Genomic DNA, 25,344 nt, shown 5'->3' on the forward strand with positions numbered 1-25,344 from the left:
CATTTACCCTCTACTTATTCATTCCCTTTAGGCTGCTAGTTAAAGAGAGGACTTTATGGTCTCAGGTGGAGTCAGATCCCCGTCCTCCCAACTACTGTGGGGTTTTAGGCAAATTAAATTCACTTCCCAGAGCCTTAGTTCCTTCAGCTGCACAACTACTGACCTCACAGGGTTGTCATGAGAAAATTCTTTTATTTATTTGTTTATTTATTTACATCCAAGTTAGCAGATAGTGCAACAATGATTTCAAGAGTAGATTCCTTAATGCCCCTTACCCATTTAGCCCACCCCCCCCCACAACCCCTCTAAGCAACCCTCAGTTTGTTCTCCATATGTTCTCTGTATGTCTCTTATGTTTTGTCCCCCTTCGTTTTTATATTATTTTTGTTTCCCTTCATGTATGTTCATCTGTTTTGTATCTTAAATCTCTCACATGAGTGGAGTCGTATGATATCTGTCTTTATCTGACTAATTTCGCTTTGCATAATACCCTCCAGTTCCATCCAGGTAGTTGCAAATGGCAAGATTTCATTCTTTTTGATTGCCGAGTAATACTCCATTGTATATATACACCACATCTTCTTTATCCATTCATCCATCAGTGGACATTTGGGCTCTTTCCGTACTTTGGCTATTGTCAATAGTGCTGCTATAAACATTGGGATGCATGTGCCCCTTCAAAATAACACACCTGTGTCCCTTGGATAAATACCTGGTAGTTGAATTTCTGGGTTATAGGGTAGTTCTATTTTTAATTTTTTGAGGAACCTCCATACTGTTTTCCAGAGCGGCTGCATCAGTTTGCATTCCCACCAGCAGCGCAAAAGAGATCCTCTTTCTCCGCATCCTCGCCAACATCGATTGTTGCCTGAGTTGTCAATATTAGCCATTCTGACAGGTGTGAGGTAGTAGGTATCTCATTGTGGTTTTGGTTTGTATTTCCCTGAGGATGAGTGATGTGGAGCATTTTTTCATGTGTCGGTTGGCCATCTGGATGTCTTTGGAGAAGTGTCTATTCATGTCCTTTGCCCATTTCTTCACTGGATTTTGATAAGTTCTTTATAGATTTTGGATACTAACCCTTTATCTGATATGTCGGTTGCAAATATCTACTCCCATTCCATCGGTTGCCTTTTAGTTTTGCAGATTGTTTCCTTCACTGTGCAGAAACTTTTTATTTTGATGAGGTCCCAATAGTTCCTTTCTGCTTTGGTTTCCCTTGCCTCCAGAGACATGTTGATAAGAAGTTGCTGCAGCTGAGATCAAAGAGGTTTTTGCTTGCTTTCTACTCTAGGATTGTGATAGATTCCTGTCTTACATTTAGGTATTTCATCCATTTTGAGTTTATTTTTGTGTACAGTATAAGAAAGTGGTCCAGGTTCATTTTTCTGCATGTCGCTGTCCAGTTTTCCCAGCACCACTTGCTGAAGAGACTGTCTTTTTTTTTTCAATATATGAAATTTATTGTCAGATTGGTTTCCATACAACACCCAGTGCTCATCCCAAAAGGTGCCCTCCTCAATACCCATCACCCACCCCCCCTTCCTCCCACCCCCCATCAACCCTCAGTTTGTTCTCAGTTTTTAAGAGTCTCTTATGCTTTAGCTCTCTCCCACTCTAACCTCTTTTTTTTTTCCTTCCCCTCCCCCATGGGTTTCTGTTAAGTTTCTCAGGATCCACATAAGAGTGAAAACGTATGGTATCTGGGCGCCTGGGTGGCTCAGTCGGTTAAGCAGCCGACTTGGCTCAGGTCGTGATCTCACGGTCCGTGAGTTTGAGCCCCGTGTCGGGCTCTGTGCTGACAGCTCAGAGCCTGGAGTTGGTTTCAGATTCTGTGTCTCCCTCTCTCTGCACCCCCCACCCCCCCGTTCATGCTCTGTCTCTCTCTGTCTCAAAAATAAATAAACGTTAAAAAAATTTAAAAAAAAAGAAAACATACGGTATCTGTCTTTCTCTGTATAGCTTATTTCACTTAGCATAACACTCTCCACTTCCATCCACGTTGCTACAAAAGGCCAGATTTCATTCTTTCTCATTGCCACGTAGTACTCCATTTTGTATATAAACCACAATTTCTTTATCCATTCCTCAGTTGATGGACATTTAGGCTCTTTCCATCATTTGGCTATTGTTGAGAGTGCTGCTATAAATATTGGGGTACAAGTGCCCCTATGCATCAGCACTCCTGTATCCCTTGGGTAAATTCCTAGCAGTGCTATTGCTGGGTTGTAGGGTAGGTCTATTTTTAATTTAAAAAAAAAATTTTTTTTTTAACGTTTTATTTATTTTTGAGACAGAGACAGAGCATGAACGGGGGAGGGTCAGAGAGAGGGAGACACAGAATCTGAAACAGGCTCCAGGCTCTGAGCTGTCAGCACAGAACCCAACGCGGGGCTTGAACTCACGGACCACGAGATCATGACCTGAGCCAAAGTCGGCCGCTTAACCGACTGAGCCACCCAGGCGCCCCTATTTTTAATTTTTTGAGCAACCTCCACACTGTTTTCCAGAGTGGCTGCACCAGTTTGCATTCCCACCAACAGTGCAAGAGGGTTCCCGTTTCTCCACATCCTCTCCAGCATCTATAGTCTCCTGATTTGTTCATTTTGGCCACTCTGACTAGCGTGAGGTGATATCTGAGTGTGGTTTTGATTTGTATTTCCCTGATGAGGAGCGACATTGAGCATCTTTTCATGTGCCTGTTGGCCATCCGGATGTGAAGAGACTGTCTTTATTCCATTGGATATCCTTTCCTGCTTTGTCAAAGATTAGTTGGCCATACATTTGTGGTTCTCTTTCTGGATTCTCTATTCTGTTCCATTGATCTGAGTTTCTGTTTTGGGGCTGGTACCATACTGTCTTTATGGTTACAGCTTTGTAATATAGCTTGAAGTCTCGGATTATGATGCCTCCAGCTTTGGTTTTCTTTTTCAAGATTGTTTTGGCTATTTGGGGTCTTTTCTGGTTCCATTCAAATTTTAGGATTGTTTGTTCTCGCTCTGTGAAGAATGCTGGTGTTATTTTGATAGGTAATGCATTGGATATGTAGATTGCTTTGGATAGTATTGACATTTTAACAATATTTGTTCTTCCTATTCAGGAGCATGGAATATTTTTTCCATTATTTTGTGTCTTCACTTTCTTTCATAAGCTTTCTGTAGTTTTCGGTGTATAGATTTTTCACCTCTTTGGTTAGATTTATTCCGAGGTATTTTATGGTTTTTGATGCAATTGTACATGGGATTGGTTCCTTGATTTTCTGTTGCTTCATTGGTGTATAGGAATGCAACCGATTTCTGTGCATTGATTTTATACCCAGTGACTTTGCTGAATTCATGGATCGGTTCTAGCAGTTTTTTGGTGGAATCTTTTGGGTTTTCCATATAGAGTATCATGTCATCTGTGAAGAGTGAAGGTTTGACTTCCTCTTGGCTGATTTGGATACCTTTAATCCTTTGTATTGTGTGATTGCTGGGGCTAAGACTTCTAATAGTATGTTGAATAACAGTGGTGAGAGTGGACATCCCTGTCTTGTTCCTGACCTTAGGGGGAAAGCTCTAAGTTTTTCCCCATTGACAATGATATTAGCAGTTGTTCTTTCATATGTGGTTTTAATGATCTCGAGATATGATCCTTCTATCCCTACTTTTTTGAGGGTTTTTATCAAGAAAGGATGCTGTATTTTGTCAAATGCTTTCTCTGCATCTATTGAGAGGATCATGTGGTTTCTGTCCTTTCTTTGATTGATGTGATGTATCACATTGATTGTTTTGTGAATATTGAACCAGCCCTGCATCACAGGTATAAATCCAGCTTGGTCGTGGTGAATAATTCTTTTAATGTATTGTTGGATCCAGTTGGCTAGTATCTTGTTGAGGATTTTTGCATCCATGTTCATCAGGGAAATTAGTCTGTAGTTCTCCTTTTTAGGGAGGTCTTTGGTTTTAGAATCAAGGTAATGCTGGCTTCGTAGAAAGAGTGGAAGTTTTCCTTCCATTTCTATTTTTTGGAACAGCTTCAAGAGAATAGGTGTTAACTCTTCCTTAAATGTTTGGTAGAATTCCCCTGGAAAGCCATCCGGCCCTGGACTCTTGTTTTTGGGAGATTTTTGATTACTGATTTGATTTCTTTACTGGTTGTGGGTCTGTTCAAATTTTCTATTTCTTCCTGTTTCAGTTTTGGTAGTTTATATGTCTCCAGGAATTTGTTCATTTCTTCATATTGCCCATCTTATTGGCTTATAATTGCTCATAATATTCTCTTATTATTTTTGTATTTCTGCTGTGTTGGTTGTAATCTCTCCTCTTTCATTCTTGATTTTATTTATTTGGGTCCTTTCCTTTTTATTTTTGATCAAACTGGCTAGGGGTTTATCAATTTTGTTAGTCCTTTCAAAAAACCAGCTTATGGTTTCATTGATCTGTTCTACTGTTTTCTTTTTTTGTTTGTTTTTTGTTTTTTTGGTTTTGATAGCATTGGTTTCTGCTACAATCTTCATTATTTCCTGTCTTCTGCTGGTTTTGGGTTTTATTTGGTGTTCTTTTTCCAGCTCTTTAAGATGTAAGGTTAGGTTATGTATCTGAGACCATCTTCCTACTTCAGGAAGGCCTGAAGTATTGCTATATACTTCCCTCCTATGACTGCCTTTGCTGTGTTCCAGAGGTTTGGGGCTGTGGCGTTATCATTTTCATTGGCTTCCATGTACTTTTTAATTTATTCTTTAACTTCTTGGTTAGCCCATTCATTTTTTAGTTGGATGGTCTTTAGTCTCCAAGTATCTGTTATCTTTCCACATTTTTTTTCTTGTGGTTGATTTCGAGTTTCATAGCATTGTGGTCTGAAAATATGCACAGTGTGATCTTGATCTTTGTTGAAATTGTTGAGGGCTGATTTGTGTCCCCGTACGTGATCTATTCTGGAGAATGTTCCAAGTGCACTGGAGAAGAATGTGTATTCCACTGCTTTAGGATAAAATGTTCTTAATATATCTGTTAAGTCCATCTGGTCCAGTGTCATTCAAAGCCATTGTTTCCTTGTTGATCTTCTGTTTAGATGATCTGTCCATTGTTGTAAGTGGGGTGTTGAAGTCCCCTACTATGGTGTTATTATCAAAGAGTTTCTTTATGTTTGTGTTGATTTATATATTTGGGTGCCTCATGTTTGGAGTATACATGTTTACAATTGTTAGATATTCTTGGTGGATGGACCCCTTACTTATGATATAATGGCCTTCTTCATCTCTTGTTACAGTCTTTATTTTAAAATCTAGATTGTCTGATATAAGTATGGCTACTCTGGCTTTCTTTTGGTGACCATTAGCATGATAGATGGTTCTCCATACCTTTACTTTCTATCAGAAGGTGTCTTTAGGTCTAAAATGGGTCTCTTGTAAACAGCATATAGATGGATATTGTTTTCTTATCCATTCTGTTACCCTGTGTCTTTTGATTGCAGCATTTAGTCCACTGATATTTAGAGTGAGTACTGAAAGGTATGAATTTATTGCCTTATGTTGTCTGTAGAGTTGGAATTTCTGGTGGTGTTCTCTGGTCCTTTCTAGTCTTTGTCACTTTTGGTCTTTTTTTTTTTTTGTGGTTGTTTATTTATTTGTTTTCATCTTTTCTCCCCTCAGAGAGTCCCCCTTAAAATTTCTTGCAGGGCTGGTTTAGTGGTCACAAACTAATTTTTATTTGTCTTGGAAACTCTTTATTTCTGCTTCTGTTTTTGAATGGCAGCCTTTCTGGATAAATAATTCTTTGCTGCATATTTTTCTGATTGAGCACATTGAATATATCCTGCCACTCCTTTCTGACCTGCCAAGTTTCTTGTGGATAGGTCTGTTGCAAACCTGCTCTGTCTTCCCTTGTACGTTAAAGACTTTTTTTCCCCTTGCTGCTTTCATGATTCTTTCCTTGCCTAGGTATTTTGTGAATTTGACAATGATATGTCTTGTTGAGGGTTGGTTTTTGTTGAATCTAACGGGAGTCCTCTGTGCTTCCTGGATTTTGATGTCTGTGTCCTTCCCAAGGTTAGGAAAGTTTTCTGCTGTGATTTGCTCACATAAACCTTCTACCCCTTTTTCTCTCTCTTTATCTTCTGGGACTCCTATGATTCTGATGTTACTCCTTTTTAATGAGTCACTGAGTTCTCTAATTCTTAAATCGTGCTCTTTTGCCTTAGTCTCCGTCTTTCTGCTTCATTGTTCTCCATAAGTTTGTCCTCTATATCGCCGATTCACTGTTCTGCTTTATCTACTCTTCCATTCTTGCTGCCATGGCAACCATTCGAGATTGCAGCTCAGTTATAGCATTTTTTATTTCATCCTGACTAGCTTTTACTTCTTTTATCTCCACAGAAAGGGATTCTAATCTATTTTCAACCCCAGCTAATATTATTATTGTGATTCTAAATTCTTGTCCAGACATCTTGCTTGTATCTGTGTTGATTAAACCCATGGCTGTCATTTCTTCCTGTTGTTCCTTTTGAGGTGAATTACTTCGTTTTGTCATTTTGAAGGAAGAAAAGGAATTAATAAACTAAAAAAAAAGTACAATTAAAAACAACACAAAGAAATCAAATAAAGGATGCTAGAAATTAGGTGTGTTTTGGTCTGGTTGTTGAAAGGAGCTTGATAAATTAGAGAAAAAAGGGAAATATAAGAAAAAAAAGAAAAAAGGAAAATGTTTGAAAATTTGAGAAAATGAATACAATAAAATAGAATAAAACGAGATGATGGAAGTAATAATTTTAAGAATTTACAAAAAAGTTAAAAATTTAGAAAAAAATTAAAGATATATTTTTAATAATGGAAAATAAAAATAATGTTTTTCTCTTTCTGTATTCAAGAAAAGAAAAGAAAAAGAAAAAAAATTGAATAGATTGACCAGCAAACAGACTGAAATACGATTGAAATTACATCAGTCTCCCCTAGAAGTCGAACTGTGAATCACTTTATAGTCTATAGACTAAGCACATGGAGAGACTCTTGGTGTTCCTCAAGAGCTCTGTTGGCCCAGTTGGGCGGGGCTTAGTATAACAGCTCCATTCTCCAGTAGATGGCACTGCTTACCTCACAGGGGTGGATTGTTGTGGCACATAGAGGTGTTTATGCCCATGTGCGGGAGGGATGAAAATGGCGTTGCCCAGCTACCTAGTCTCTAGTATTGGAGCTCTGTGCTCTCCCCGACTAGCAATCAAGCACCCCTCCTTTGTCTCCGGCTTCTGTTCACGTCTCGCTTTTACACTGTCTGTGACGAAGCTGTCAGGCTTCCAGGTGGCACCTCCCTCCTGAGTTTTATTTCAGATGGGGCTGTGTTTCCCAGCCCCTCATTTCTGAGGGACTGTGGCTTTGACCCATTCTGGCCTTCTGGAGGAGGGTCTGGCTGAGCAATGGCCTGGTGCCAGCCCTCCTCAAGGAATGTTCATGAGACTCTGCCGCTGCTGATGCTCAGAGACTGTGACTAGGCACCAGTCCACCCATGAAAAATTTCATGCAGTTGTGTAGCAGCAGCATTTCAGGGATTATGGCAAATCACAACACACATCTGGCACCAGGCTTCCCTCTTAACATCCTTGTTCCAACACCAGTGAATGTGGTTGTTCTCCAGGGTCTGCTAGGATCTTTGGCTGTAGGCATGGTTCACAGCCTCCACCAAATATCTTCCAAGCAATGAAACTGCCTGTCCAAGACATAACGCCCCAGGAATTGAAGGACCTTGATGCTGGCTCCTGGGGATTTGACCTTCCCACCAGAGCACCGCCAGGTATCGAGCTGTAGAGTTTCAGACTCTATGCTTCCCTGTTTATAGTGTCTTAATGGAATTTAAACACTCTCCTTTCTCCTTCCTCCTTTCTCCCTTTTTTGTTCAGTCCCTTGCATACTCTTCCTTTTCTCTCCAGCCGCTTTTGGTGGGGGGTGCTTTCCCATACTCTCCCCACCCCCCATCTCCATCTTCTCTCTGCAAGCAAAAACAGCTCTCTGCCCTCCACAGCTTCTCTCTCCACCAGTTCACCTCTCTGCACTGCGTACCTGCCAAGTTCTGTGGTTCAGGTTGTGCAGATTATTGTATTAGTCCTCAAGTCAGTTTTCTAGGTGTGCAAGATGGTTTAGTGTTGATCTGGCTCCATTTCAGGGATGAGAGATGCAAAAGAACTTCCATGCTGTTCTGCCATCTTGGTCACTTTGAGAAAATTCTTCATGGTAGCCACAGAGTAGCTTTACTTTGTGTTGGTTTCCTAGGCCTTCCTCACTTAGAATATTCCAGCTCTGACCATCCTCTTAGCAAAGATGAAAGAAAAGTTACCTAGCAGTGGTGAGCTTCTGGTTTTTGTGAGCTATTTAGCAGCTACTTTTTGTATGGAACCAAGGAAGGGCCTTCCATACTTTTTGTACATTTTGAGTGTTAGAAAAGCTGAGGTTCAAACTAAGACTGTTGAAATTCAGAGATTTTTTTCCCCCATTAGAGTAGAATTGTTTTCTAGTTATAGTTTTTCTCACCTGCTAATTTCCAAGTTGCTGTAAGTACACCATCACATATGATAGATAACCAGATGTGAGATACTTTCTGTGTGGTCTTTAAGCAACTGTTGTAGCACCCAGATAAGACACTAGACTACCCTTTGAGGTACGTTGCTAGGTGCTTCCTTTATATCTGCTTTCTTTTGAAAATTTTTATAATTAAAATTCAAGCTACATTGGTGTAGATTTTTTTTTTAATATACATCAAGTTTTAAGGCCCATTTAAATAGGACTGGATAAAACTTTAAGCAGCATTATCATGTGGGTTCTTTAGTTCCTCGTATCTTTTCCTTGTTGCTAAATTTTTAAGTGTAGCTCCCCTAGATTTAGTATATCATTCAGGTGGCCTACATTGTCACAGAGAAAATACCTGCCTCCCAGGGGAAGGACTATGACAGGTATCTTGGTAGGATCTGCTTAGCTCTGTGCTGTCACTATAGCCTGTCTTTCTCAGGTATGCTAAGACCTGTCTTTCTCAGGTATACTAAGGGATCGTAGCTCTATAATTTCTCACGCTCTTTTTTTGTTCCCCAAAGTCTTTGGAGAGACTTATCTGGTGCAGCTGATATCCCTCCAAAATGCAGATGGTTCCTGGGATCTAGATGAAGATCTGGCCAGGATCCTAGGTATAAGTTTGAAAGACCTATGGTCTGCACTCCCTGTCAAGGTAAGATTCAGAGAAGAAAAAGGAGTATGTATGTTTTTGAGGGGTTGGGGTCGGTCATGAGATTGGGGTGATTCATGACTCATCTGAGAAAGGAGACTATAGGAGGCCATAGACTAAATTGATTTCTAATAAATAGATGTTGAAGATTTTTCTTGGTATGTTAGAGAAGAACGAACAAGGAACTAAGAGCCTAGTTGGTGGGAGTTGATGGATGACAAAGGGAAAGCAGACATCTTCTTTCACTTCTTATTCCCCATCAGTCATCTTAGTTAGAATAACTAACATTTTTTGAGCAATTACTCTCTGCCAGGCACCATGCTAAGCACTTAACATCCACTGACTTATTCATCATAATAATTAAACTAAATCCTATTCACATTATTGCTATTTTATATAGAACCATAATACTGTGTCTGAGTTTTCCCAGCCAGTCAGTGGCAGAGCTGGATTCAGTTCTAGAACTGTCTTCAGAATCTACATGGCTACTAATTTGTGCATGTGGCCCACAAATCAGCAAAATTTCACTGAAGTCAGGACAGGTATTAATAGGGAATCACCTAGTTATTTCAAATGTGTCTAAGTCTGCTAATGAGGACAAATTTCAGTCCAGAATTTCAAGGCAACTTACCAAATCTTCTGAGAAATTGTTAAATATGGACAAAGACCAAAAGCCTGAAGGACAGGTGTTGTTCTGAATTTTCAAAATGTGAAAGGTGGTTAAATAAACCTCAGGGACACCTGGGTGGCTCAGTTGGTTGAGCATTGGGCTCTTGACTTTGGCTCAGGTCATGATCTCATGGTTCATGAGTTCAAGCCCCACACGGGTCTCTGCACTAACAGCGTAGAGCCTGCTTGGCATTCTCTCTCCCCTCTCTTTCTGTCCATACCCCACTCGTGCTCTCTCTCTCTCAAAATAAGCTTAAAAGAAATTTTTTAAATGATTAAAAAAAACCCCTCAAAAATCCTATACCTGCGTCAACTAATACAGTATCCACTTGTCCAATGGCTATTGAGCAATTGAAATATGGCTAATGCAAATGAGGAACCAAATTCTTAAGTGAATTAAAATGGGATGTAATTGTGAAACACATGCTGATTTTAAGACTTACTGTAAAAAATGCAAATATTCATTAATAATTATTTTTATATTGATGTTAAAATGATATTTTTAATGTGTTAGGTTAAATAAAACATATTAGTAAGATAATTGTACCTGTTTATTTTTATATTTTGACATATGGCTACTAGGACATTTAGGATTATATGTGTGTGTGACATTATATTTCTACTAAAAACAACTGTTCTAGAACAAATAATTAAAAGGATAATTTATAAACCATCGGAAAAAGATATAAGAATCATGATGTTCTAACTCGGTTTTATTGGGAAACCAATGACATGTCAGACTAACATTTCCTTCTTCGACATGGTAACTGGGCCAACCAATCCAGGGAGTCAGGAACCCTGGGGTATCTGAATTTCATTAAGGAATTTGAATTTTTTAAACGATGAGTATATGGACTGAGAACAAACTCACTGAAAATTCATTGCACTGAATAATGAATTTTTTCAAACTTACAACAGGTTTTTGGAGCCACCAGGCTCTGCATTCTCTGGAGGTTTATATTTTCAATGAAAATTTAGATCCAGTGCTAAATTTGTGAATTTGCCAAAACTGGGAGATAGAACAGTAACAAAATTGAGATCCCAAAAGACCTTGAACAATGAATGACTTGTAACTTTCCTGAGGGGGGGAAAAATTACTAGGAATCAAAATACTCTTTTTGCTTCTAAATCTTCAATTTTGTAAGCAGAGAATAGAAGCAAAATGACTTAAGACCTGTTGCAACATGGAGACTTGGGGTGACTGCAAACTTCATGTGAACCAACGCATGTGATATGTGATCAGTGGAAGGCACAGGGTTTTCAGAAGAGCTGTGTGTGCTATGTATTTGGGGCTGTGGTCATAGAATTTCATAAGTTCACTGACCTCCATATGTGACCACTTAAGGAAGTGTATTTTAGTTTTTATTTTTATTTTTTAAGTTGATTTATTTTGAGAGAGAGAGAGCAGCGAAGGGGCAGAGAGAGAGGGAGACAGAGAGAATCCCAAGTAGGCTTTACACTGTCAGTGCACAAAGCCGGATGCAGGCCTCGAACCTATGAACCGCGGCTTCATGACCTGAGTCAAAATCAAGAGTCGGATGCTTAACCAACTGAGCCACCCAAGTGCCCCTAAGGAGGTATATTTTAAACATCACTGTGATGTTTCTAGACTAGATCAAGCATGGGGATTCTTATTGCTCTGACATTAGCAGTTCTTTTAAAGAAGAATGAAAGGAATTGAGAATTTTGATTGACAGGACTCCTCACAGAGGACCTGATAGCTGTTTCCAAATTTTAAAGGTCATGATCTAAAAGAACAGTTTTTCTTGATCTGTTGTGTCTATAAACTGAAGGTGGGACCCTGGGTGAAAACTCATTTTCTTTCTTTTTTAAAAAAAGATTTTTTTAATGTTTATTTATTTTTGAGAGAGACACAGAGTGTGAGCAGGGGAGGGGAAGAGAGAGAGAGGGAGGAAGAATCCGAAGCAGGCTCCAGGATCTGAGCTGTCAGCACAGAGCCCGACGTGGGGCTTGACCTCACTGTTGGTGAGGTCATGATCTGAGCCAAAGTCAGACCCTTAACCGACTGAGTCACCCAGGCATCCCTAAAACTCATTTTCTGTTCTCTGCCTGAGACTCTCTCTTGAGTGAACAGTGTGACTCCAGTCCCAGCTGTGTCATTTGCTAGAAGGCCAACTTTGGGCAAATCATTTCACTTTCTTATGAATCAGTTTTCTGTCTCAAAAATGTCATTATTGGTGGGGCGCTTGGGTGGCTCAATGGTTAAGTGGCTGACTCTTGGTGTTGGCTCAGGTCATAATCTCATGGTTTTGTGAGTTCAAGCCCCACATGGGGCTTTGCACTGGCAGCCCAGAGACTGCTTGGGATTCCCTCTCTCTCTTTTTGTCTCTCTCTCTAGCTCTCTGCCCCTCCCCCACTCATGCTATCTCTGTCTCTCAAAATAAATAAATAAACTTAAAATTGTTTTTTTTAATTGAAAAATGTCATTATGGGGCGCCTGGGTGGCACAGTCGGTTAAGCATCCGACTTCAGCCAGGTCACGATCTCGCAGTCCGTGAGTTCGAGCCCCGCGTCAGGCTCTGGGCTGATGGCTCAGAGCCTGGAGCCTGTTTCCGATTCTGTGTCTCCCTCTCTCTCTGCCCCTCCCCCGTTCATGCTCTGTCTCTCTCTGTCCCAAAAATAAATAAATGTTGAAAAAAAAATTTTTTTAAAAATGTTATTATGGGTAATTCCTCTTTTTTTTCTTTTGGTTTGGCAAATATTCAAATAAGACATTCAATACTTTATAAAAATATAAAGAAATTATGCACGTATTCTCTTATCATAGCTTGGGAATGCTTGTTGGGGATTTTGTAGGAGTTTTCAGCACCGCCCTGGTGGTTCTGCTGGATTGAAAACTTAAGACTTTTCTACTCTAAGACTCACAATTTTTGCCCTGAGGCTCAGGGCCTGGCTTTACACCTTGCAAGTAGCAGAGGAGGTTCCGAGAGAGCAGGTCGTCACATTTAACAGCAGTTTGGAGCAAAGTGAGTGAGGAGGTGTTTGTGTCCCCTCGAGGGGCCTCCTGCTCCAACTTGGAGGTTTCAGGGAAGTCTCTGTGTGTTGTACAGGATGCAGATTCCTCAAGCTGGGCCACAGTCCTGGCGGTGGTTTGGCTACATGCCAAGGCTAAGCACCAGAAGTGTGAGTGGGAACTTCTGGAAAAGAAGGCCAGAACCTGGATTAACAGTAATGCAGGTAGGAGTTCAGTCCTAAGACCCCATCTCCTTCCCTCCATCGGAAGCTGGCCATCTTGCCAGGTGCTGAGCCTCCAAGCCTGCTAGCAGATGACTGAGAGGGAGCCCCGTGGTCCTCTCCCAGTTCAGACCTTTTCTGGATTCCCCCATAGTTCTTTCCTTGGGGGAGGGGGCTGAGAGTGCAGTCTTAAATGGGGGAAGGGGAGGTAAGTAAAGAGGGAAAGGGACAAGGATGGGGACTGTGAATTGTGAGAAGGAGATGACGTGGTGTTTATTCTCCTCACCATCTCGGTACTGTACCGAGTGTAAGGCTGGACTGGAGCTCTCACCCCTCGGGGGTTTATTAGCTCACTGCTGCTCAGTATTTCCGGGGTCTGAGAAGATGAAAGGGAATCTGGGCAGTAGGAAGAGAAAAGTCAGGGGTGTTAAAGAAAGACAGGAGCCAGACTCCGGGGAGATGAGCAGGCCAGTTTAGGGGAGACTCGGGGAAGAGTGTTCACTCTCATTGTGATTCCTCAGCCTAATTCTTGTTTTCTCCTCCTAACAGGCTCCATCAAGAAAAAGCTTGTGAAAGCTGCTATTGCTTTTACCAAGTCCTCCGTGGACCCTGCTGTCTTTGGAGTCTGAGGAGACTGTCCAGAGAAACAAGTGCCTCTCCCCTGCTGCTGCCCTTTCCTTTACGCTCTCCTGCTGTGGTGTGTTTTTCCTTTTACACCTGGCCTGTCAGTTTCTTGACATACAAGTGAAGGATGCCCATCCCACCTTGCCTCTCTGTTCCCGGTTCCCTTTGGGTAGGGCGATCCGCTGCCCCCCCCAACATGTACCCTCAGCCAAGTGCCAATGGTCCCAGAACCTGTTCCCTTTCTTGGAGGAATTTAAAGCATTTAGATATTTAGATATTTACATTCCTTCCGGGTTTTCCAGAATGACCACATGAAAAGCAGGTGACACAGACTCCAGACTAACGGGTACAGCACTGATGTAGGAGATCCCTAAATAAGAGAATTCAGTGCATTATACTCGCCTGTTCCCTTTGGTCTTTTTTTTTTTTTTTTTTTGAGAGAGAGAGACATGGTGCAACTGAGCAAGGGGCAGAGAGAGAGAATCCCACAAGGGGAAAAGGGCAGGGGAGAGAGAGAGAGAGAAGTGGGGCTCACCCGAACTGGGGCTCGAGCTCACCCAGTGTGGGACTCCCAGTGTGGGAACTGTGAGATCATGATCTGAGCCGAAGTCAGATGCTTAACGACTGAGCCACCCAGGCACCCCTATTCCCTTCGATCTTATATACTCATCACGATCAGACTGCTAAGCTATCCAATTTTCTATTCTAAGATAGGACAAAGAATTGGAAGGGAGGTTGAAAGCCAGCATCGGGATCAGTATAACCTCAAGATCACAAAGAGAGAGACTCCACGGGTCCTCTGTGAGAGGCGGCACTGCTGGTGGCCTTCCCGGTTGATTCCACTTGGATTTTGCTAACCAGTATCACATGCCTTCCCTCCCACTGCCTAAGAGACGGGACTGAATCATACCTTTTGGGGACAGATGTTTCTCCTTAATTGTTAAACTTTTTTTTTTTTTTTAAGTTTCTTTATTTTGAAAGAGAGAGGGTGAGAGGGTGAGCTAGGGAAGGCCAGAGAGAGAGGGAGAGAGAGATCCACGCAGGCTCTATGCTATCACCGTGGGGTCTGACACAGGACTTGATCTCATGAGCCATGAGATCCTGAGCCAAAATAAAGAGTCGGATGCTTCACTGACTGAGCCACCCAGGCACCCCTTAATTGTTAAACATCTTAGTAAGAAGCTAATAATGGAATCTTTCATCTTGGCCTGAACCCATGAGGCCTCAAAGTCAGGCTCTATAATCTATAATAAAGGAAAAAGTGGGTTTAAAGGTAGCTTTGCCTGAGACCTGAGACGGGATCATTCAGCCCATGAGGAAGAAAGGGGCTCCCCATGCTTGTTTCTGACCTTCATGTCCCACATACTCTGTCCTAGTGGGAATGACCCTATTTGACGTGGTGTCCCCTACGATACTATTGTATCAATATTAAAATGGCTGTCTCTACACTGCACTTTCTTGGGTCTGATCTTTTGTGGACTTATTTTTTGAACCTGCATTGGTTTTATTATCCCTTATTTTCCCTCCCAACGTTGCTGATGCCTGCATGGTTTACACTGGGTCCTGTCCCCTCATCTTCCGTTGTAGGCTGATTTCCTGACTCACATGAGGCAAGGAAAGGACACTGATCAGAAAACCACTAGTAGAATCCTGACAATACACTTAAATAGTTATGTGATAATGGACAAATGATTTAACCCCCAGGAGCTCAGTATCCCTATATGCAAAACTGGGATTACACTCGAATTCTATTGTCACTTTCATCTTGAATATTCAAGAATACTGAGGAGGACCTCAGTATCTGTTCACTTACGTAGAGAATGGCCTAGACCTGAGTTCTGTTGAGCTGTTGAGTGAACCTCAGGAACATTAGCCTGACTTCATAGTGGAGACCGATCTCCCAGGATTTTCTCACAAGTCTGCTTATGGCTGAGTGTCACCTGTGGAATAGGGCTGTGGCATCACCTGAAAGCTTGCTAGAAATGCAGAGTTTTAGGCAACCCCAAGAACTACCGTATTAAAGTCTGCCTTTTAGCAAGGTCTCCAGGTAATTCATGTGAACATTCGAGTTTCAGAAGTGAGGGCTTGGTCTTTATAAAATAGCTTGTTTATATCCATGGCTGCCATCTAGATAGGTCCTATTGATGTTGTGACAAGAGACAGCTTCCTAAAGACCATGCAACTTGTAGAACTACCCTGTGCTCATAAAAATATGGCCCTTTACATTTATTGTACAGATCATTTTTTTTTTTTTTTATTACATGTATTATTCCCTTCCCTTTTTCTTACCCTTCAGCTTGTGGACTAGGCTAGAGCTTGGGAACTTCTAGAGCAAAAAACAAAACAAAACAATAACAACAAAAGCAATCTTCCATGTGTCTTCTTTAACATACAGAACTGACTATAGTTTTAAAGTAGGATGGTTTTATTTTTCCATTCGAGCTCATGCAGTAACATGTTGTGCCAACTGTAAATTCCTCAAATTTAAACAAGTGTCGGTCTTCATAATCAACAAGTATGTTTTGGCACATTTATCGAAGCCCACTTTCAAGGCTGGTGCTTCATGTTTTTGGAAAAGAGAAAGCACCATCTGTACTTTCAGGAACTGATGATCTGGGCAAGGAGCCCAGGAGAGAAACTGAGCTCAACTCCCATTGGGCGTCCTCACCCTGCAGCTCTTTCCTGGCTGCAGAGACTTGGCCACAGGAGGATGGCAGATAGCACTACCTCGAGATTCTTCCACTCACACTGAGCCCAGTACCTTCCAGAGCAGGGTACCCGACTGCGCATAGACTTAATGAAACCCAGTGCCTCTTTTCCCCAGTTGCAGCATAGTCACGCTGGGATCATGTAGCGTGTGCCGTTCCTCTCCCAATTGAGCCGTTGCTTCCTCAAAAACAGTCCATGTGCTTCTAGTATCTGATTGACTAGAAGAAAACCAAGAAAAATCTCATGCAATGAACTAAGCGCATGTACTGTTTCTCCTACCAGCTTCATCAGTTTTTGCCTCAGGTATTTCGATGATCTCTTGTTAGATCGTGTACACATTTAAGATTATTGCATCTTCTTGGAGAATTCACCCTTTCGTCATTATGTAACACCTATATCCCTGATGGGTTTCCTGGTTCTGAAATCTGCTTTGTTTGAAATGAGTATAGCCACATCAGGTTTCTTTCTTTCTTTAAAAATTTTTTTGTAATGTTTATTTTTGAGAGAGAGAGAGAGTGAGCTGGGTAGGGGTAGAGAGAGAGGGAAAGAGATAATGCCAAGCAGGCTCTGTGCTGTCAGCACAGAGCCCGACGTGGGGCTTGATCTCACAAAGCCGTGAGATCATGACCTCAGCTGAAACCAAGAGTCAGATGCTTAACTGATCTCATGAACCTGTGAGATCATGACCTGAGCTGAAACGAAGAGTTGGACGCTTAACTGAGCCACCCAGGCACCCTGTGCCAGCTTTCTTTTGATTAGCATTAGCATGGTGTGTGTTTCTTCACCCCTTTACTTTTAATCTATGTACATCTTTATGTTCAAAGTAGGTTTCCTGTAGACAGCATATATACTTGGGGCTCATTTTTTAAAAATTTTCTCTGACAATATCTTTTAATTGACAAACTTACCATATTTAAAGTAATTATTAATATAATTGGATTTATATCTATCGTGTTTAACTGTTTTCTATATGTTGCATTCTCCCCTCCCCCTTTTTATTTTGCCTTCTCTGGTTTGAATTAAGCATTTTATGTGACTTCCTTTTATCTCTACTCTTTTTTTTAAAATTTTTTTTTTCAACGTTTATTTATTTTTGGGACAGAGAGAGACAGAGCATGAACGGGGGAGGGGCAGAGAGAGAGGGAGACACAGAATCGGAAACAGGCTCCAGGCTCCGAGCCATCAGCCCAGAGCCTGACGCCGGGGCTCGAACTCACGGACCGCGAGATCGTGACCTGGCTGAAGTCAGACGCTTAACCGACTGCGCCACCCAGGCGCCCCTTTTTAAAAATTTTTTTTTTTCAACGTTTATTTATTTTTGGGACAGAGAGAGACAGAGCATGAACGGGGGAGGTATCTCTACTCTTAACATCAATTATATTTCTTAATTTTTAAAATTGTTGCCCTGGAACTTGCAATATACATTTGAAACTAACTTGAATTTCATCTTCAAATAGCACTATACCACTTTCGGTGTAGTGTAGGCACCTTATAACAGAGTTTTCTTAACCTCCACTCCCACCACTATGGTATAGCTGCTATTCATTTCTCTTACCCATATATATAATGATTACCCGGGACGCCTGGGTGGCTCAGTCGGTTGGGTGACTGACTTCTGCTCGGGTCATGATTTCACGGTTCATGGGTTCAAGCCCCGCATCGGGCTCTGTGCTGACAGCTCAGAGTCTAGAGCCTTCTTCTGATTCTGTGTCTCTCTCTCTCTGCACCTCCCCTGCTCGTGCTCTGTCTCTCTCTGACTCTCAAAAAATAAATAAATGTTAATGATTACCCAATGCTTTGTTATTGTTATGCTTTAAAATTGACCTTCTAAATCAATTAAGAGAAAACATTTATTCCACTTTTATTTATTTATTCTCCAACACTCTTTTTTTTTATGTTGATCTGAATTTCTGACCTAGATCATTTTCCTTCTTCCTGAAGGATCCCTTGTAACATTTCTTGCAGAACAGGTGTGCCAGAAATGGGTTCCTTCAATTTTTGTTTGGGAAAATTTTTATTTCTTCACTTTTGAAGGGAAATTTTACTGGAAGAATTTTATATCCTATACCTTATTTTTTAATTTAAATTTTAGTTAGTTTACAGTGCAATATTGGTTTCAGTATATCCTATGCTCTTCAAACATTTTAACACTTTAAATATTTCACCCCACTCTTGTCTTGCTTGTGTAGTTTTTGATAAGAAATCTACTATAATTCTTCTTCTTCTTTTTTTTAATGGGTAAGGTGTTTCTCCCCCACTCAGGCTTCTTTCAAGTTTTTTCTTCATCTTTGGGTTATATATTTTATATGTATTTTAATATATGTATGTATTTTAATATATGTATTTTAATATATATAAATATATGTATTTTAATATATATGTATTTTAATATATATATAATTATATGTATTTTATAATACATGTATTTTAATATATATATATGTATTTTAATATATATATATAATTTTTTCTTTATTCCCCCTTTTGTAAGGATGCTATACTGTCTCTTCTAGGATATATGTTGTTTACTAGAAAGTTTACTTTTCTTGAACCTTGACCTACTTATATGCTTATCCCATGGAAATTGAATACTGTAGTTTGCTTGGCAGATGGGGCTATATCTCAGACCCTGCTAGATTAGTGATAATTCCACTAATATCTGCCTGCTATCTCTGATCCAGAAGCTGTTCCAGTATTCTAGCCTGATGTGGCTACCTGAACCATGTCCCAGGAGTTCATAGGCTTTGATAATGGGAGTGGGGACCAGATACAAGCATGTGAAATCACTTAGGAATTGGTAATGACTGAGGACACCAAATCATTCAAGAAAGTTCCATGTATTCAACTCCCTGATATTTCTATCATTCCCATCTCTCCACCACCAAAGATGTAGAAACTATGAGTTTTATTCCCACATTTATTACTTTAACTCCTCTATTAGGTGGATCACATCTCTTTCATAGAAACCATTAAATTGTCAAGAGGTCAAACAAAGAAACTGAGCACTTTCCTACTAGAAGAAAAAAGAGAAGGAAAGAAAAGAAAGAAAGACTGAAAGAAAGAAAGAAAGAAAGAAAGAAAGAAAGAAAGAAAAAGAAAGAAAAGGAAAAAATATCAGCCTTAAGAAATTTATCACCCTTTAGCCATCATCCTACTCTTTTCCATTTTTGGCTCATAGTTCAATTCTTCCCCAGAGTTTTTGCAGTAAGGGAAGAAATTTTCATTTGGCCATTTCCCCCAGACCCCAGTCCTGCCAACAAACAATAAAGCACCTGTCACTGGACCAAGAATGCCTAGACTTAGCCTTGCTATTTATAATCAGAAAGTTCTGCTGAATGATTAGTTGAGAAACCAGTTGTTTCTGGAATATGCCAGTGACTTGCTTAAATTCCTGGAGTAGAGGAAAAAGGAGTTGAACAAGGTTTTCTCTGATTAAAACAAGGATGCTTTCAATATAAGGGAAATTTCCCTGTAAATATACCATAGCAAGACATCTGTCTTGTGGAATATCTACTGAACTTTCTGGGACTCCTACCCTATGAAATAGGACATGAGGTGAACAAGCTGCTCTCTGTCACTCTCTCACTTTCTCCCATAGTGTACCGCCATAATCTTGTCAGAAAACACTACACAAAAACAGTAATGACTGTGAGGGTATACATAAGCCTCCTCTAAATCTCGAGAATGAATCTACTATTAACTCTCCTCTTACACAGGGACAGCTGCTGTCTGTATGGAGTCATTTTTGGAAGCAGTAATGATGTAGTGGAAAGAGGGCTCAGCCTGGGAATGCCTGGGTTCCTTTGTGGTCTAACTTTAGGAAAGTCACAGATGCTCTGAGTTCCAACCTCCTCATTTGTAAAACAGGGCTCATAAGGGCCATCTTACAAAGTTCTTGAGAGAATTAATTAAAATGACATAAAAGTGCACCAGAAAACTGAAACAATCACACAAGGAAAGTGATATTAGTTATGAATAAGTATTTGAAAGTCAGAATTAGTTCTGAACATTTTTCTTGATAACTGAAAGGAAAGAGTCATGTTATCTTGGATTTGAGATGCAGCTCTACCACTGACCAACTTTATTACCTTGATTAAATTGCTTAAACCCGTTGAAGCTAAATCTCCTACTAGAAATGGGGGAAATAATACTACGTGCCTAATAGAGTTCTAGTGAGAACTGAAAGAGATAATACATGTAGACCAGTCAACACAATTCTAGCACATACGCACAATAAATGTTAGCTTTTATTAAAACTGTAGTCTAGGGGCGCCTGGGTGGCGCAGTCGGTTAGGGGTCCGACTTCAGCCAGGTCACGATCTCGCGGTCCGTGAGTTCGAGCCCCGCGTCGGGCTCTGGGCTGATGGCTCAGAGCCTGGAGCCTGTTTCCGATTCTGTGTCTCCCTCTCTCTCTGCCCCTCCCCCGTTCATGCTCTGTCTCTCTCTGTCCCAAAAATAAATAAACGTTGAAAACAAAACAAAACAAAACAAAAAAAACCTGTAATCTAAAAATAAAAAAATCTGTGGTCTGTTCACTATGACATCTCAACAGGCCACTCTCATCTTGTGAGACCCTGCCTGAGTAGCATCTGGACTCGCTCCATGACCTATGTTTCTCCTTTCAAAAAATGTTTTCACAGCAGTCTTGGTATTACAATAGTTACTTTTGTAACCACTACGGGCATATTTGTCATTTCTTTTGTATAGGGGTTAGTAGAATTACCATCATTGAATAAACATTCCACTTTTATTGTGTTAGGTCAGTATCATTGAAAAGTTTTACAGTATAAACAAAACCAAATGATTTCATAATTAGTAAGAACATTGATTCAAGTTATTCATCCAAATTGACAATATTTTTTTTTATTTTTTTTTAACATTTATTTATTTTTGACAGAGAGAGAGAGCATGAACAGGGGAGGGTCAGAGAAAGAGGGAGACACAGAATCTGAAACAGGCTCCAGGCTCTGAGCCGTCAGCACAGAGCCCGACGTGGGGCTCGAACTCACAGACCGCGAGATCACGACCTGAGCCGAAGTCGGACGCTTAGCCGACTGAGTCACCCAGGCGCCCCCAAATTGACAATATTCTTAATGGCACACCTACAAGATGATTCTCTCCACACCTTGGATATTTCTAGCGACAAGGAGCTAATCATCTCATAAACTTGCGTATTTCACCTATGTACATTTTCTAATAAACACTTTCTATTCTGAAAATAAATCTTTCTACCATATCTGCCTGTGATTCCTGAGTCATCACATGGAACAGCGTATATCAAGACTACCAGCCATGCAAGCACTTGAAGACCACATTATATCTCTGTTTCTGTTTCAGTACAAAACTCAGATCTCTGGCATTCATCAAAGCATAAGGCTTGAAAGCATTGGCTTTGCAATTAGAATCTCAATTCAGTTTCTTTCTAGCTGTGTAATCTTCAAGATATTTCATCTACTTTTCAGTTTCTTTGTCAAATGCCACCTACTTTATAAGGTTTCTATTGGAGATTAAAAGTAATAACAAATGTAAAATTTAGCATAACACTTAGCTTGAGGTAAATGTTTACTATGGATTAACTGAATATTAGCTATTCAATCATTTTTCTCAATCATTTTGAGAAGGTTTATATCCTGCTCCTTTATTTAAAAACTTTTTAATGTTTATTAATTTTTGAGAGAAAGAGAGACAGAATATGACTGAGCAAGGGGCAGAGAGACAGAGAGAAGGAGACATAGAATTCAACGTAGGCTCTAGGCTCTGAGCTGTCAGCACGTAGTCCCATGTGGGGCTTGAATTCATGAATGGTGAGATCATGACCTGAGCCAAAGTCAGACGCTTGACCGACTGAGCCACCCAGGTGCTCTATAGCCAACCCCTTTATTTATACGGGTCCTCTGCTATGGATACATCTAGTATGTAAATATTTCTCTTTAGGAGTACTGACCTGAAGGACACATCATGATAGGAGATGCATAATACATAATCATTAACTGATGAGGTTTCTGTCTTTAATAGTGATGTTTATTAGAGGTAACTGTATAGTCACATGAATGTACAGATAACCTCAAAAGCAACTGACAGGTAATATAATAAAGCCTTGGGAGTGTAAAAGACAACCAAAAAAATGATAGAATTGAAGCTCATTCTACCATGTAAGTGATCTTGAAGGAACATTGTTATTTCCCACTTTACAGCATCTCTTTCTGATGATTTTATTGCTATTATTTCATAGCTGGATGATAAATAAGGTTAAAAAACTAATTGCTCCCTCAGAGCTATCTCTATACCTCAAGTACGACATAAGGGAATCTAAAAAAATTTCCAAGGAAGCAATCCAGAGAGAATGAGTGAGTGTAGATCTTGATTGTACAAACCCTATGAGACTCGGTTCTTTATAAGTAGGAGAATTGAAGCTCCTTTGGTTAGAGCACTCTGTGTTCTGCTCTGAGACAGTAAAGGTGAGGTCTTGTTATGACACTTTGGCAAACTTGACTGTTTTCTCAGGTGGACGATGTGAATATCCAGACTGCTGCCATATCTGACTGCTCGCCTCTGCCCCTCACACATGAGCAGGTCCACACACAGGAGCTTTTCTGGTCCCTGGGCACATCTTTTTCCTAAAATAGACTTATAAATCAAACAGGAGTATAGAATTATAGAATATCCAACTATAAGTAAGGACCAAAGACTTCTGAGAGCCTTTTTTTTTGACCAAGAAGAGGTGATCCAGAACTCATAAAAATTCGGCATTGCTAGGAGACACTCTTCAGGTATGACTAGAATTTGTAATAAGAAGCAGGTTGTCAACAGCCTCTCTCCCCCAGGATGTCACTGTTTCCCTCTCTGCTATCTTCAATTTTGTCTCAGTTGCAGGGTGGTATATGAATGACTCATTTTGGCTTGGTCATTCTCTTTGGCGTGTTTTTCAGTGTCACTTGCCACAGTCTATGATTGGAATCCCCATGTTGCATGTGACTCTATCACTTGAAAGCTCTTTTTTTTTAATATATGAAGTTTATTGTCAAATTGGTTTCCATACAACACCCAGTGCTCATCCCAAAAGCTGCCCTCCTCAATACCAATCACCCACCCTCCCCTCCCTCCCACCCCCCATCAACCCTCAGTTTGTTCTCAGTTTTTAAGAGTCTCTTATGCTTTGGCTCTCTCCCACTCTAACCTCTTTTTTTTTTTTTCCTTCCCCTCCCCCATGGGTTTCTGTTAAGTTTCTCAGGTTGAAAGCTCTTGTAGTGGGGCTGATATTAAGTTCTAGTGTCAAAAGGATAGAAAAAGTCTGTTGTCTGATCTCTAAAACGGAATTCTATTTTAACTAGGTGTGCTGTAAAGTCAAGACTGGAAATAACCAGGAAGAAGTAAGACAAGAAGTCTTGCCCTATCTTACTATAAAATGATGTGAACCCATCTAGAAGAGTGTCATTGCTTGCAGTGGATGGCTGTCTTAACAGCAGAGGCAGAAGGCAGTTTTCTTAGTGATTAGGAGTACGAAGCAGCCTGAATGAAATGAAACCTGTCTGGGTCTCAGCTCTGTCACATATTAGCTTAGTAACCTTCGGCCACTTGCTGAACTTTTCCAAGCTTCAGTTCCTTGATTTGTAGATGAGGACAGTAGTAATAGCTTCTTCTTATACGTTTACTTAAATGAGTCACATTTGGAAAGTGTTGGGCACAGTCCTTGGAGCACAGTAAATATTCATTAAATGGTATGTATGTATATGCACGTGTCTGTGTATTATTATTGTTGTTGTTATTAAATGAGTAGTGGGAGGAAGAGGTCTCTGTGTCTTCCAGGCACCATACCCTGCTCTTGAATTGTTTGAGCTGTTCTTTGACTTTCCACTATAAGGGTCCCTGTATTTCTTCATCACGGTAACATGAAATTGATGCTTTCTTGCTGTTACTATTTCTTTTGCTTAGTATTTCAGAGTTGCCTCAAGTCTCCTGAGGAAAAGTTAAAAGCACCAGAAGAACCAGAGCAGTGTCACCCAAAAGATATGGGGCTATAAGACCTTTCAAGTCAGGAGGGATGTAATCTGAAGAGGATATGGTCTAAGTCTTTTCAATAATTTGTTTCATAAAACATTTATTTACAAATAGTTACAGAATGCCATCACCAAAGGAAAGCACTTAAAGAAGGAAGTTTAAGATACATACGGGGCGCCTGGGTGGCTCAGTCGGTTGGGCGTCAGCTCAGCTTCAGCTCAGGTCACGATCTCGTGGTTTGTGGGTTTGAGTCCCACGTAAGGCTCTGTGCCGGCAGCTCAGACCCTGGAGCCTGCTTCGGATTCTCTGTCTCCCCCTCTCTCTGCCCCTCCCCTGCTCACATTCTGTGTCTCTCTGTCTCTCAATAATAAACAAATGTTAAAAAATTTTATTAAAAATAAAAAAGATACATAAAATGAGCACTTATTATTAGGGTTTATGTTTTTGCCAGATGCCCTCACAGACATCTCATAAACTTTACTAAGACAGCCAGGATTTAAATGAAATGCTCTGATTTCTAACACATTTCCCCCTCCCCCTCCCCACCTGCTGATTTTTCTAAAGGATAATGAACAGTGAAAGTTTGTTACTCAAAGATATCATGAGAGTATAAAAACACAAAGACGCCTAAGGAGAGGAAATGCTAACGAGAGAACTGAACAAACTGAAAAAGGTTTCTCAGCAGGAGAATATTTTGTATATGCTCTAAACCTCTGATCTCATCATAGAGAACAGCCATCAGCCTCTCTAACACACTCCTTCCAGGAGTGGGATGGAGTGTGGTGCTGAAATTGGCATCTCTTACTACCTGATATTTTGATATACACCTTGCCATTCATAAGAAGGCCGGTGTTGCCTGTTAAAAACACAATCAAAGCATTCATCAGTGAAAAGCTTGATAATTTGATGTTGGTGTTCAGACTTAGGTGTTGTGGGTTCCGTTCAGAGGTCTGCCTTTCTCACAGCT

At 40.5% G+C, this 25,344-nt stretch overlaps 1 protein-coding gene across 2 annotated transcripts in view; it reads left to right on the forward strand.

The window, feature by feature from the left end:
- Positions 1-14,067, forward strand: part of VWA5A (von Willebrand factor A domain containing 5A) — a 36,464-nt gene extending 22,397 nt beyond the window's left edge. Inside the window, exons 16-19 of one of the 2 annotated variants that reach the window (XM_043579689.1) lie at positions 7,608-7,763; positions 9,055-9,185; positions 12,923-13,049; positions 13,596-14,067. In XM_043579689.1, coding sequence (XP_043435624.1) covers positions 7,608-7,763; positions 9,055-9,185; positions 12,923-13,049; positions 13,596-13,675 — 494 coding nt within the window. In that variant the 3' untranslated portion in view covers positions 13,676-14,067. The remainder of the gene's footprint in view (positions 1-7,607; positions 7,764-9,054; positions 9,186-12,922; positions 13,050-13,595) is intronic. The other variant, XM_043579690.1, reaches the window with a different exon arrangement.
- Positions 14,068-25,344: the final 11,277 nt, after the last annotated feature.

Source organism: Prionailurus bengalensis, chromosome D1 (assembly GCF_016509475.1).
Source record: "Prionailurus bengalensis isolate Pbe53 chromosome D1, Fcat_Pben_1.1_paternal_pri, whole genome shotgun sequence".
In the NCBI taxonomy this organism is placed as follows: domain Eukaryota; kingdom Metazoa; phylum Chordata; class Mammalia; order Carnivora; family Felidae; genus Prionailurus; species Prionailurus bengalensis.